Below are 16062 nucleotides of genomic sequence, written 5' to 3'. Positions count from 1 at the left end.
TTGAGAAAGGGACACACTGGTACTCTACTGTGTTTCTTATAGGCCATAACAGTACACTGGCTCAGAACAAAATAACTGTGCTTCCAACCCACATGATGCATAGCTAGTTCAACTCAACATTGGAAACTGACTAGAAGAGGATCTTCTCTTCAGTCCAATACACTCTACTTGCTGGGAATAGACTCGAGTGCTACTTCTACTGTGTATGGCCAGTGGAGCAGAAGTGTGGCTGTTCTTAACCTAATTAATACTTGTTTCTAGAATTTGAAACTGAATGTGATTCAACTTCATTTAGGCAGGGCAATTGAACCCTAGCTTTCCTTACAAGAAAAACACTCTGCTTTTGAGAAAGAGGCAATCTTGTACTCTACTGTGGTTCCTATAGGGCCAGAACATTCAGTTGGCTCAGAACAAAAGAACTGTGCTTCCAACACAAACGAGGCATAACTAGTTCAACTCAGCATTGGAAAATGACTAGAAGGAGCTTCTCTTCAGTCCAATACACGGTACTTGCTGGGAACAGATGCGAGTGCTATTTGCACTGGTATGGACAGGAGAGCAGAAGAGAGGCTGTACCTACCCCATACTAACTGTGGCTGATAGAACTTGAAACTGAATGGGATTCAACACATTTTAGATAGGGCAATTGAACCAAAGCTTGCCTTACAAGAAAACTGTCCGCTTTTGAGAAATGGGCACTCTCTATTCTACTGTGTTTCCTATAGGCCCCTAACAGTGAGCTGGCTCATAACAAAAGAACTTTGCTTCCTACCCACATGGGGCATATCTAGTTCAACTCCTTATTGGAAACTAAGTAAAACAGGAACTCCTCCTCAGTCCAATACACTGTACTTGCGGGGAACTGTTGAGAATGCTATTTGTACTGTGTATGGCACGGGAGCACAAGAGTAGCTTTTTTTTTTTTTACACATTTATTTCACAACTTTACCATAATTTTCTAAGGAGACATACATGTACTGGGGACATTTGAAACACTGGGGTCGCTGGATGCTGAGTCCTCGAGAAGCCAGGAACAGACGCACCACACGGGCCAGCTCTGCTTCACTTAGGGCCACCTCCTTTCTTGGGACCATTAGTCCTTATTTCATGCCAGATTTTCACTAGAGGCTCCCTGTTCTTCCAAATGAGTTCATGACCATAAGTGATGTACCATATTCCAAAGAGAGCTCCCCCAAGATGTGCTGCATGATCAAAAAATTTCCATCCCAGGATCATCCCAGCTGTATCCATGGCAATGATGGCTTTTAAGGCATTGCCTGCTGTGAAGGTGAAGACCGGGAGGAAGATGATGGCGAGCCTCCCTTCTGGGATCTTGGTGCAGACTGCTGCAAGCACAGTCATGATCGCTCCTGATGCACCAAGTGAAGGTCCATATCTTCCTGTGGCAACTTTACACACATAACTGACAAAATTGGAAATAACACCTGCAGACAGGTACACTGCCACAAACTGCTCTTGACCCAGAATGTTCACGATGCTGGTTGAGAAGCTCCACAAAACATACATGTTTGCTGCCATGTGGAATAGGGAGAAATGGCTGAAGGTTGACAGCAACATTGGAGAACAAAGAACCTTTGATGCTGGGTTGGATGTAAAATATCTGATCATGGTTCGATGCAGCGATGGCACCCTCCATAGGCAGAATACTAGAGCATTTGCGGCTATGATGCCTGTCACAGTCCGCTGGCCATCACTTAGGCTATTCCACCACTTGTTAATCTCCTTTCTGAAGTCTCCTTCCTTTTGTGGCCGAATGTGATCCAAACAGTCAGCTTTTACACCATCAAAGTAACTCTGGACCCTGGATTTCAGTGATTCATATTGCCAAATAGCAGCTGATCCAAATGCACAGCCTGTGAACCCAACGGTGAAGAAGAAGGGCTTCACAAGAGTTCTTATAGGGTAGGGGGAAAGATAAAAAACTGTCTCTTCCAGAGGCGGGATCAAGGCACTTCTCTTGTATGCTTCACCACCCGACCCTTTGTCTGACCTTCGAGGTTCAACCTTCCTTGGCGCTTTTCAAAGCCACATTTTTGCTGGAGAAATAAGTTAAACCTGCATCCGAGCAGCCGCGGGGCCTGGGCCGCAGAGAGCTCCGGGCAGCCGCCGCCCACTGTGCCCACGCCTGAACGCAGCCCCAGCCTCGCTGTGCCCAACCTCGCAACGCCATCTTCCCAACCTCGGCCCCACCATCAAGAGTAGCTTTTATTACCCCAAATTAACAAATGGTGCTAGAACTTGAAACTGAAGGTGATTCAACCCCATTTAGGAAGAGCAATTGAACCATAGCTTGCCTTACAAGAAAAACTCTCTGCTTTTCAAAAAGGGGCACTCTTGTACTCTACTGTGTTTCCTATAAGACCAGAACAGTGAGCTGGCTCAGAACAAAAGAACTGTGCTTCCAACACACAGGAAGCATAGCTAGTTCGACTCAGCATTGGAAACTGACTAGAATAGGATCTTCTCTTCAGTCCAATACACTGTACTTGCTGGGAACACATGAGAATGCTATTTGAACTGGGTATGGCCAGGGGAGCACAAGAGTGGTTGTTCTGAAACTAAATTAACAATTTCTTCTAAAATTTGAAGCTGAAAGGGCTTCAACTCCATTTAGAAATGGCAATTGAACCCTACCTTGCCTTACAAAAAAAACACTCTGCTTTTGAGAAAGGGACACTCTTGTACTCTACTTTGTTTCCTATAAAGCCAGAACAGTGAGCTGGATCAGATAAAACAGCTGTGCTTCCAAAACAAAGAGGCATACCTTGTTCAACTCAGCATTGGAAACTGACTAGAATAGGAACTTCTCTTCAGTCCAAAACGCTGTACTTGCTGGGAACAGACGTGAGTGCTATTTGAACTGTGTATGGCCAGGAGAGCACAAGATTGGCTGTACTTACTCCATACTAACTCTTGGTGCTAGAACTTGAAAGTGAATGGGATTCAACTCGTTTTAGGACAGGGAATTTAAATTCTAGTTTTCCTTACAAGAAAAACACTCTGCTTTTGAGATAGGGGCACTCTTGTACTCTACTGTGTTTCCTATAGGGCCAGTACAGTGAGCTGACTCAGAACAAAAGAACTGTGCTTCCAAAACACGAGGCATACCTAGTTCAACTCAGCATTGGAAAGTGACTATAATAGGATTCTATTCAGTCCAATACACTGTACTTGATGGGAACAGACACGAGTGCTATTTGTACTGTGTATGTTCAGGAGAGCACAAGAGTGGCAGTTCTTAACCTAAATTAACACTTGCTTCTAGAATTTGAAACTGAATGGTATTCAACACCATTTAGGAAGGGTAATTGACCCCACCTTGCCCTACAATAAAAACACTCTGCTTTGGAGAAAGGGGCACTCTTGTACTCTACTATGTTTCCTAAAGGGGCAGAACAGTGAGTTTGCTCAGACAAAACAACTGTACTTCCAACACACACGAGGCAAACCTATTTCAACTCAGCATTGGAAACTGACTAGATTGGGAGCTTCTATTCAGTCCAGTACACTGTACTTGTTGAGAACAGACGCGATTTCTATTTGCACTGTATATGGCCAGTGGATTAAAAGAGTGGCTGTTCTTACCCTCTATTAACACTTGCCGGTTGAACTTGAAACTGAATGGGTTTCAACTTTGTTAAGGAAGGGGAATTGAAAACTAGGTTGCCTTACAGAGAAACACTCTGATTTTTAGAAAGGATAACTCTTGTACTCTACTGTGTTTTCTATAAGGCTAGAACAGCGAGCTGGCTCAGAACAAAAGAACTGTGCTTCCTACACACATGGGGCATATCTAGTTCACTCCTTATTGGAAACTAAGTAAAACAGGAGCTCCACCTCAGTCCAATGCACTGTACTTGCTGGGAACAGTCACGAATGCTATTTGCACTATGTAAGGCAGGGGAGCAAAAGAGTAGCTTATATTACCCCAAATTAACAAATGGTGCTAGAACTTGAAACTAAATGTGATTCAAACCTGTTTAGGAAGAGCAATTGAACCATAGCTTGACTTACAAGAAAACCTCTCTGCTTTTCAAAAAGGGGCACTCTTGTATTCTACTGTTTTCCTATAAAGCCAGAACAGTGAGCTGGCTGAGAACAAAAGAACTGTGCGTCCAACACACACGATGTATAGCTAGTTCAACTCAGCATTGGAAACTGACTAGAATAGGAGCTTCTCTTCAGTCCAATACACTGTACTTGCTGGGAACAAATGTAAATGCTGTTTGCACTGGTTATGGACAGGGGAGCACAAGAGTGGCTGTTCTTAAACTAAATTAACAATTGCTTCTAGAATTTGAAACTGAATGTGATTCAACTCCATTTAAAAATGGCAATTGATTCTTACCTTGCCTTACAAAAAAACCACTCTGCTTTTGAGAAAGGGGCACTCTTGTACTCTACTGTGTTTCCTATAAAGCCAGAACAGTGAGCTGGCTCAGACAAAACAACTGTGCTTCCAAAACACACAGGCATACCTAGTTCAACTCAGCATTGAAAACTGACTATAATAAGAGCTTCTCTTCAGCCCAATACACTGTACTTGCTGGGAACTGACGCGAGTGCTATTTGCACTGTGTATGTTCAGGGGAGCATAGGAGTGGCTGATCTTAACCTAAATTAACACTTGCTTCTAGAATTTGAAACTGAATGAGATTCAATTGCATTTAAGAATGGCAATCGAACCCTAGCTTGCCTTATAAGAAAAACACTCTGCTTTCGAGAAACGGACACTCTTGTACTCTACTGCATTTCCTATGGGTCCAGAACAGTGAGCTGGCTCACAACAAAAGAACTTGCTTGCTACACTAACAGGGCATATCTAGTCCAACTTAGAATTGGAAACTGACTAGAATAGGAGCTTCTCTTCATTCCAATACACTGTATTGCTGGGAACAGACTCGAATGCTATTTGTATTGTGTATGACCAGGGGAGCACAAGAGTGGCTGTTCTTACCCTGAATTAACACTTGCTGCTGGAATTTGAAACTGAATGTGACTCAACTCCATTTAGGAACGGCAACTGAACTCTAGCTTGCCTTACAAGAAAAACACTCTACATTTGAGAAATGGGAACTCTTGTAACATACTGTGTTTTCTATAGGGCCAGAAGAGTGAACTGGTTCATAACAAAAGAACTTTACTTCCAACACACATGAGGCATACCTAGTTCAACTCAGCATTGGAAACTGACTAGAATAGGAGCTTCTCTTCAGTACAATACACTGTTCTTGCTGGGAACAGACATGAGTGCTAATTACAATGGGTATGGCCCAGAGAGCAATAGAATGGCTGTACTTACACCATACTAACTCTTGCTACTAGAACTTGAAACTGATAGGGATTCAACTCCATTTTGGAAGGTAATTTGAACCATAACTTGCCTTACAAGAAAACGACTCTGAGCCGGGCGGTGGTGGCGCACGCCTTTAATCCCAGCACTCGGGAGGCAGAGGCAGGCGGATCTCTGTGAGTTCGAGGCCAGCCTGGGCTACCAAGTGAGTTCCAGGAAAGGCGCAAAGCTACACAAGAGAAACCTTGTCTCAAAAAACCAAAAAAAAAAAAAAAAAAAAAAAAGAAAACGACTCTGCTTTTCAGAAAGGGGCACTTTGTACTCTACTGTGTTTCCTATAGGACCAGAACAGTGAGATGGCTCAGAACAAAAGAACTGTGCTTCCAACACACATGAGGCATACCTAGTTCAACTCAACATTGGAAAATGACTAGAATAGGAGCTTCTCTGCAGTCCAATACAGTGTACTCATGGGAAAAGACGAGAGTGCTATTTGCACTGTGTATGGCCAGGGGAGCACAACAGTGGCTTTACTTACCCCATACTAACTCGTTCTGCTAGAACTTGAAACTGAATGGCTTTCAACCTTGTTTAGGAAGGGCAATTGAATCCTAGCATGCCTTACAAGAAAAACATTCTGCTTTTGTGAAGGGGGCACTCTTGTACTCTTCTGTGTTTCCAATAGGGTCAGAAGAGTGAGCTGGCTAAGAACAAAAGAATTGTGCTTCCAACACACACAAGACCTACCTAGTTCAACTCAGCATTGGAAACTAACTAGAATGGGAGCTTCTCTTGAGTCAATACACTGTATTTGCTGGGAACAGATGCGAGTGGTATTAACACTGTGTATGGCAAAGGGAGCACAAGAATGGCTGTTCTTAATCCAAATTAACACTTACTTCTAGAATTAGAAACTGAATATTAGTCAACCCTGTTTATGAACTTTAATTGAACCCTAGTTTGCCTTTCAAGAATAACTCTCTGCATTTGAGAAAGGGGCACTCTTGTACACTTGTGTGTTTCCTATAGGGCCACAACAGTGATCTGGCTCAAAACAAAAGAACTGTGCTTCCAATACACTTGAGGCATACCTATTTCACTTCAGCATTGGAAACTGACTAGAGTTGGAGCATCTCTTCTGTCCAATACACTCTACTTGCTGGTAACAGACGTGAGTGCTATTTACACTGTGTATGGCCAGGGGAGCACAATAGTGGCTGTTAACCTAAATTAACACTTGCTTTTAGAATTTGAAACTGAATGGGTTCAACTCTATTAAGAAAGGGCAATTGAACCCTAGCTTGCCTTACAGGAAAAACACTCTGCTTTTGAGAAAGGGGCACTCTTGTACTCTACTGTGTTTCCTATGGGTCCACAACAGTGAGCTGGCTCAGAGCAAAAGGCCTGTGCTTCCAAAAGACACGAGGCATAACCAGTTGAACTCAGCATTTGAAACTGACTAGAGTAGAAGCTTCTCTTCAGTCCAATACACTGTAATTCATGGGAAAAGATGCCAATGCTATTTGCACTGTGTATGCCAAGGTGAGCAAAAGTGTGGCGATTAAACTAAATTAACACTTGCATTTGGAAATTGGAACTGAATGCGATTCATCTCCACTTAGGAAGGGCAATTGCAACCTCTCTTGCCTTACAAGAAAAACACTCTTCTTTTCAGAAAGGGCCACTCTTGGACTCTTCTGTGTTTCCTATAGGGCCAGAACAGTGAGGTGGCTATGAACAAAAGAATTGTGCTTCCAACACACATGAGGCATACTTAGTGCAACACAGCATTGGAAACTGACTAGAATAGGAGCTTCTCTTCAGTCCAATACCCTGTACTTGCAGGGAAAGATGTGAGTGTTATTTGCACTGTGTATGGCCCTTAGAGCACAAGAGTGGCTGTACTTACCCCATACTAACTCTTGCTGCTAGAACTTGAAACTTAATGAGATTCAACTCCATTTTTGAAGGTAAATTGAACCATAGCTTGCCTTACAAGAAAAACAATCTGCTTTTGAGAAAGCTGCACTCTTGTACTCTGGTGTGTTTCCTATAGGGCCAGAACAGTGAACTGGCTCAGAACAAAAGAACTGTGCTTCCAGCACACATGAGGCATACCTAGTTCTACTCAGCATTGAAAACTGACTGGAGTAGGAGCTTCTCTTCAGTCCAATACACTGTACTTGCTGGGAACAGACGTGAGTGCCATTTACACTGTGTATGGCCAGGGAAGCACAAGACTTGCTGTTAACCTACATTAACTCTTGCTTCTAGAATTTGAAACTGAATTTGATTCAACTCCGTTTAGGAAGGGCAATTGAACCCTAGGTTGCCTAACAGGAAAAACACTCTGCTTTTGAGAAAGGGACACTCTTGTCCTCTACTGTGTTTCTTATAGGGACAGAACATTGAGCTGGATCAGAACAAAAGAACTGTGCTTCCAACACACGAGGCATAATAGTTCAACTCAGAATTGGAAACTGACTAGAATAGGAGCTTCCCTTCAGTCCAATACACTGTACCTGCTCGGTACAGTCGCTAGTGCTATTTGTACTGTGCATGGCCAGGGGAGCACAAGAGTGGCTGTTCTTAACCTTAATTAAGACTTGTTTCTAGAATTTGAAACTGAATGGGATTATACTCCGTTTAGGAGGGTCAATTTATCCCTAGCTTGCCTTACAAGAAAAAGACTCTGCTTTTGAAAAAGGGGCACTATTGTACTCTACTGTGATTCCTATGCAGCCAGCATCGTGTGCTGGCTCAGAATAAAAGAACTGTGCTTCGAACACACAGGAGGCATACCTAGTTCAACTCAGCATTGGAAACTGACTAGAATAGGAACTTCTCTTCAGTCCAAAACGCTGTACTTGCTGGGAACAGACATGAGTGCTATTTGTACTGTGTATGGCCAGGGGAGCACAAGACTGGCTGTACTTACCCCATACTAACTCTTGCTGCTAGAACTTGAACTGAATGTGATTCAATTCTGTTTAGGAAGGGCAATTGAACCATAGCTTGCCTTAGAAGAAAAACACTGTTTTTGAGAAATGGGCCATCTTGTTCTCTACTGTGTTTCCTACAGGGCCACAACAGTGAGCTGCCTCAGTATAAAAGAACTGTGCTTCCAACACACACGAGGCTTACCTAGTTCAACTCAGCATTGGAAACTCACTAGAATAGGAGCTTTTCTTCAGTGCAATACATTGTACTTGATGGGAACTACATGTGTGTTATTTGTATTGTGTATGGCCAGGGGAGTACACGAGTGGCTGTTCTTTACCTAAAATAACACTTGCTTCTTGAATTTGAAACTGAATGTGATTCAACTCCATTTAGAAGCGCAATAGAACCATAGCTTGCCTTATAAGAAAAACACTCTGCTTTTGAGTAAGGGGTACTCTTGTACTCTACTGTGTTTCCTATAGGGCCAGAACAGTGAGCTGGCTCAGAACAAAAGAACTTTGTTTCTGCACACGAGGCATACCTAGTTCAACTCAGCATTGGAAACTGACTAGAATAGGACCTTCTTTCAGTCCAATACACTGTACTTGCTGGGAACAGACGCCAGTGCTATTTGCACTGGGTATGGCCAGGGGAGCACAATAGTGGCTATTCATAACCTAAATTAACACTTGTTTCTGGAATTTGAAATTGAATGTGATTCAACTCCATTTATGAGGGGTAATTGAACCATAGCTTTCCTTACAAAAAAACACTCTGCTTTTGAGAAAGGGGCACTCTTGTACTCTACTGTGTTTCCTATAGGGCCAGAACAGTGAGCTGTCTCAGAACAAAAGAACTGTGCTTCCAACACACAAGAGGCATACCTAGTTCAACGCAGAATCAGAACCTGACTAGAATAGCAGCTTCTTTCAGTCCAATACACTGTACTTGCTGGGAACAGATGGCAGTGCTATTTGCACTGTGTATGGACAGGGGAGCACAAGAGTGGCTTTTCTTAACCTAAATTATTACTTGCTTCTAGAAAATGAAACTGAATGTGATTCAACTCTATTTCGGTAGGGCAATTGAACTATAGCTTGCCTTACACTAAAAAAACTGTGCTTTTAGAAAGGGGCACTCTTGTACTCTACTGTGTTTCCTATAGAGCCAGAACACTGAGCTGGCTCAGAAAAACAGAACTGTGTTTCCAAAACAAACGAGGCATACCTAGTTCAACTCAGTTGTGGAAACTTACTAGAATAGGAGCTACCTTTCAGTCCAATACACTGTACTTGCTGGGAATAGACATGAATGTTATTTGCACTGTGTATATCCAGGGGAGCACAAGAATGGCTCTTCTTAACCTAAAAGAACTTGCTTCTAGAATTTGAAACTGAATGTGATTCAACTCCATTTAGGAAGGGCAATTGAAGCCTAGCTTACCTTCCAAGAAAAACACTCTGCTTTGAGAAAGGGGAACTCTTGTACTCTACTGTGTTTCTGATAGGGCCAGAACAGTGAGCTGGCTAAGAACAAAAGAACTGTGCTTCCAACACACACGAGTAATACCTAGTTCAACTCAGCATTGGAAACTGTCTAGAATAGGAGCTTCCCTTCATCCCAATACACTGTACTAGCTGGGAAAAGACACGAGTTCTATTTGCAAAGTGTTTGACGAGGGGAACACAAGAGTGGCTGTTCATAAACTAAATTAACACTTGCTGCTAGAACTTGAAACTGAATGTTATTCAACTCAATTGAGGAAGGGCAATTTAACCATAGCTTGCCTTACAAGAATTCTTTCTGCTTCTGAGAAAGGGGCACTCTTGTGCTCTACTGTGTTTTCTATAGGGCCAGAACAGTGAGCTGGCTCACAACAAAAGAACTGTGCTTCCAACACACATGAGGCATACATAGTTCAACTTAGCATTAGAAATTGACTAGAATAGGAGCTTCCCTTCATTCCAATACACTGTACTTGCTGGGAACAGACACGAGTGCTATTTGCAATTTGTATGGTCAGGGGAACACAAAATGTCTGTTCTTAACCTAAATTAACACTTGCTTCTAGAATTTGAAACTGAATGTGATTCAACTCCATTTAGAAGCGCAATAGAACCATAGCTTGCCTTACAAGAAAAACACTCTGCTTTTGAGTAAGGGGTACTCTTGTACTCTACTGTGTTTCCTATAGGGCCAGAACAATGAGCTGGCTCAGTCAAAAGAACTTTGTTTCTGCACACGAGGCATACCTAGTTCAACTCAGCATTAGAAACTGACTAGAATAGGACCTTCTTTCAGTCCAATACACTGTACTTGCTGGGAACAGACGCCAGTGCTATTTGCACTGGGTATGGCCAGGGGAGCACAATAGTGGCTATTCATAACCAAAATTAACACTTGTTTCTAGAATTTGAAACTGAATGTGATTCAACTCCATTTTCGAGGGGTAATTGAACCATAGCCTTCCTTACAATAAAACACTCTGCTTTTGAGAAAGGGGCACTCTTGTACTGTATTCTGTTTCCTATAGGGCCAGAACAGTGAGCTGGCTCACAACAAAAGAACTGTGCTTCCAACACACAAGAGGCATACCTAGTTCAACGCAGAATCAGAACCTGACTAGAATAGGAGCTTCTTTCAGTCCAATACACTGTACTTGCTGGGAACAGACGGTAGTGCTATTTGCACTGTGTATGGACAGGGGAGCACAAGAATGGCTTTTCTTAACCTAAATTATTACTTGCTTCTAGAAAATGAAACTGAATGTGATTCAACTCTATTTCGGTAGGACAATTGAACTATCACTTGCCTTACACTAAAAAAACTGTGCTTTTAGAAAGGGGCACTCTTGTACTGTACTGTGTTTCCTATAGGGCCAGAACACTGAGCTGGCTCAGAAAAACAGAACTGTGCTTCCAAAACAAACGAGGCATACCTAGTTCAACTCAGTTGTGGATGCTTACTAGAATAGAAGCTACCTTACAGTCCAATACACTGTACTTCCTGGGAACAGACACAAGTGCTACTTGCACTGTGTATGGCCAGGGGAGCAAAAGAGTGGCTGTTCTTAACCTAAATTAACACTTGCCTCTAGAATTTGAAACTGAATGTGATTCAACTCCATTTAGGAAGGGCAATTGAACCAGAGCTTGCCTTACAAGAAAACACTCTACTTTTAAAAATGGGCACTCTTCTACTCTACTGTGTTTCATAAAGGGCCAGAACAGTCAGCTGGCTCATAACAAAAGAACTGTACTTCGAACACACACGAGGCATACCTAATTCAACTCAGCATTGGAGACTGACTAGAATAGGAGCTTCTCCTCAGTCCAATGCTATTGGTGAAATTATTTTGGCCACTCCACGTAGTTAAAAGGATATTTATTTAATGGCGTAACTCACAAATTAAGTAATGGGTAGGTCGCAGGGTCTGGGGAAGGTGTAATGCAGTCCAGCGGTGTTCTCCGGAGCTCTGCACAGTCAATCTGCACCAGTCAGCGTTCCGGCACCGAGCCAGCGCCCAGCGCGAGCGCTGGCCCATCTAGCTCTCGGGTCCCCAGGCGCCTCCCCTCGCCCCGCCTCGTAGGCGTGACAGTTGCCAGAGTCTCAATGGGGGTTGGAACTTCCAGAACCAAGCTGGAATGGCTACCCACTACATCTCCCCCTTTTTGTCTAAATAAGAAGGTTCTAAACTAATACAAGACTATATACAAAGGAATGGTTATCAAATATTGTCCAGAAATAATGAGAGATAATGACCTAGATAAGATGTAACTACAACCAATGCAAACAATATCAAGCAAGAAACACATACTAAAATCCAGAGAAGTATAGAGCATAGGTAAACAGCATGTTATAAAGATCATTCAAAGGTGTCCTATCTTAAAGAACCTGAACCTAATACTTAATATGTTCTATCTAAGATATTATATATACTAAGTTGTAACTATAACTGCTAGTCTTCAATCCCATAAAACACTGATGGCAAGTGACCAGGCAGGAAGTATAGGCGGGACAAAGAGAGAAGAGAATTGGGGAAACAGGAAGAAGAAGGAGAGAGACTGCAGCCACCGCCAGGAGAAGCAGCATGTAGAGACTCTGGTAAGTCACTAGCCACGTGGCAAGGTATAGATTTATAGAAATGGGTTAATTTAAGATAAAAGAACAGTTAGCAAGAAGCCTGCCACGGCCATACAGTTTATAAGTGATATAAGCATCTGAGTGATTATTTTATAAGTGGATTGTGGGACTGCGGGGCTTGGGGAACCTGGAGAGAAGCCCTCCAGCTACAAATGGCGCCCAACGTGGTGCTCGAGTTTCCACCTTAAACCTGAGAATATTTAATAACCAATTCTAAACAGAGCCAAAACCAGGTTCCTGCTTCTTGTCTCATACGGGCAGCTAGATGCGGCAAAACGCAAGTTTGGACACTGGCGGGTTCCTGGCGGGTGCGTTTGACCGGCAGTATGGCGGAAATGAGGCATCTGCCAGCGGCAAATTAAGCTGTGGTAGATTTAGTCTTTACTAGTATTTAAAAAAAAAAAGAGGTTTCTGGGCTACACGCTGCTTTGATAAAAGCTTAGACCCACTATTTCTGAGACTTGATGACTCCCAGAGCTGGCAGAAAACGTACCACTGCCATGTTGGGAAGCTGAAGTGGGCGGAGCCAGCAGCCACAGCGCCGTTTCAGGCTTACAATGGTACAGTTTAAAGCAATAGGCTCAAGGCTCAAGGTAATATAAAATATAAGCCACATAAAGATGGCTACCACACAGAGAATCTGGATTATGTTCTCTTTGATATTCATAACTAAAGAAAAACATTTGATTACAAAACCTGTTGAGTTATGCCAAAATGTATATTTTAAAGGTACCTTGACTTCAAAATTTGGATATAAGGATATGTTACTTTGGAAAAGAGGTTCTGCTTTTGTTTCCACAGAAAGCCAGAGGCTGTGGACTTGTTCCAGATTAAGATACATCAGGTTTCACCAGCCAAGACCCCCTGAAAGGACTCCGATGACACCATGGCCCAGATGATCCCACATCCAGATCGGTTTCAAGGCAACTGGTTCACACAATACAGCCTCACGGACTACCCCATAGGTCTAAAATTTTCTTTGCATCCCCATAAGTTACAGCGCCCCCCTCCAGCAGGAAGTAGTAAGAGATGCTACGCCCAAATTCCCAAATATACCAAGCTGGCTTTAGAGGTGGAATTGGCTCACTCCCCCTCTAAACCCAGACATATTGCTTTAAAAAAAATGGTTAAGTGATTCTTGTGTCCCAAATCAGAAGAGCCCTCTGGTGTGGGACAGAGAAAAACCAATATTTTTATTTAAAACAGGTTGATTATAAATGTGATCTCTTTCTAAAAAAGAAAAGGGGATATGATATGGATATATAGGATATGGAGATGATAAGATAAAAGGGTAGATTAATGAACCTACTTTTAAAGAACAACTTGTTTAAAATGTTTTACATTGGTATAGATTTTAGTTTATGTTTAAAATGTTTTACATTGGTATAAATTTTAGTTCATTGATACAAACTTGAAGTTAATTTTGTTATACTGTATATATATATATATATATGTATATATATATATATATATTTCTATTCTTGTTTGAGGTATTATGTTTATATAACTCATTTAAAATTGTAATGGATAATTAAAAAATAGATTAATAATTAGTCATCTATGATAATCATATCTGTAGCCATGTTAGTTAAGTCTTCTAGGTATACATAGATATATTTCAGATAGATAGGTAATCTTCAAACACTTCATAGACCTGGAGAATATGGCATTTAAATAACTTAGAATTCTGTTGACGTGAGACACAATTGCTCCTGGCTGCACCAATTTGATCCTGAGAGAATGTTGGGCTTCTAAGACATTTCCATTTGGAAGTTTGTCTTTTTGGCACAAAATGGCCTACTGGGCAAAGAACTGCCCTTGCCTTGACGGCTAACAGTATGAATGCAATGCTGTCCTTTCTGGACAAGCGGGACACAAGGAAAGCGACCACTGTACTCTGCCAAGACAGGGTAAGATGGTCTTTCAGAATTCCTGCTTCTAAAAATGGTCTGTCATATACTCTAGGCCGGTAGTCAATTTGAATGCACCAACAATGCTGTGAAACATTATTAGGTGACTGTCCAGGCTGCCAGCTGTCTTGGTCTACTCTTGCAAGATTCCCGAAAGTTGCTTGCATCCGTCTACCATTTCTCAGGTACCATTATGTTCCTTCTCAGGTCTTTGATGTGGTTAAAGACTAGATAGTCGTAATTTCCTCAGTTATGATAAAAGATAAGTTAGCTATAAAACCTTAAACTCACAAATATAAGATAGATAGGACATCTTCTTTAATATTGTAACTATAATTCTTGCTCGGTAATTGTTTTGTTATATGTAATTTTACCATGTTAAAGTTAAAACCTTCCTTTTTAAAAAAAGAAGAAAGGGGAAGTGCTGTGGATATCACTCTATATAAATAAAACACTGATGGCAAGTGACCAGGCAGGAAGTATAGGCGGGACAAAGAGAGAAGAGAATTGGGGAAACAGGAAGAAGAAGGAGAGAGACTGCAGCCACCGCCAGGAGAAGCAGCATGTAGAGACTCTGGTAAGCCACCAGCCACGTGGCAAGGTATAGATTTATAGAAATGGGTTAATTTAAGATAAAAGAACAGTTAGCAAGAAGCCTGCCACGGCCATACAGTTTATAAGTGATATAAGCGTCTGAGTGATTATTTTATAAGTGGATTGTGGGACTGCGGGGCTTGGGGAACCTGGAGAGAAGCCCTCCAGCTACACAATACACTATACTTGCTGGGAACAGATGCGAATGATATTTGCACTGGGTATGCCTCAGAGAGCACAAGAGTGGCTGTACTTAACCAATGCTAACTCTTGCTGCAATAGTCTGAAATTGATTGGGATTCAAATCCATTTAGGAAGGGTAATTGAACCCTAGCTTGCTTTACAAGAAAAACACTGTGCTTTTGAGAAAGGGGCACTTTTTGACTCTACAATGTTTCATGTAGGGCCACAACAGTGAGCTGGCTCAGAACAAAAGAACTGTCCTTCCAACACACACATGGCATATCTACTTCAACTCAGCATTGGAAACTGACTAGAATACACTGTACTTGTCCTATTGGAAACACAGTAGAGTACAAGAGTGCTCCTTTCTCAAAAGCAGAGTGTTTTTCTTGTAAGGCATTCTATGGTTTAATTGCCCTTCATAAATGGAGTTGAATCACATTCAGTTTCAAATTCTAGCAGCAGTGCTAATTTAGGTAAAGAACAGCCACTCTTTTGCCCCCTGGCCACACACAGGGCAAAGAGCACTTGCGTCTGTTCTCAGCAAGTACAGTGTATTGGACTGAAAGAATCTCCTCTTGTTGTCAGGTTCCAATGCTGACTTGCACAGTCCAATACATAGTACTTGCTGGGAACAGAACCGAGTGATATTTGCACTGTGTATGGCCAGGGGAGCACAAGAGTGGCTGTTCATAACCTAAATTAACACTTGTTTATAGAATTTGAAACTGAATGTGATTCAACTCCATTTAGGAAGGGCTGTTGAACCCTTTCTTGCCTTACAAGAAAAATACTCTGTCTTTGAGTAAGGGGCACTCTTGTACTCTACTGTGTTTCCTATAGGGCCAGAATAGTGAGCTGGCTCAGAAGAAAAGAACTGTGTTTCCAACACTCACCAGGCATAACTTGTGCAACTCAGAATTAGAACCTGATTACAAGAGGATATTCTTTCAGTCCAATAACTGTACTTGCTGA

At 42.1% G+C, this 16062-nt stretch overlaps 1 protein-coding gene across 1 annotated transcript; it reads right to left on the bottom strand.

Moving 5' to 3' along the window:
* Positions 1–992: 992 nt before the first annotated feature.
* On the bottom strand, positions 993–2191 carry LOC114689180 (presenilins-associated rhomboid-like protein, mitochondrial). Its single transcript, XM_037198244.1, is given in 3 exon segments — positions 993–2042; positions 2045–2140; positions 2143–2191. Coding segments are annotated over 3 exon segments (1125 nt in total). The 3' UTR covers positions 993–1062.
* Between the last annotated feature and the right edge of the window lie 13871 nt (positions 2192–16062).

This window comes from Peromyscus leucopus, chromosome 22, assembly GCF_004664715.2.
Source record: "Peromyscus leucopus breed LL Stock chromosome 22, UCI_PerLeu_2.1, whole genome shotgun sequence".
Lineage (NCBI taxonomy): Eukaryota > Metazoa > Chordata > Mammalia > Rodentia > Cricetidae > Peromyscus > Peromyscus leucopus.
Note: the sequence above shows the minus strand (reverse complement) of the source record. Positions and strands in the feature narration are given on the sequence as shown.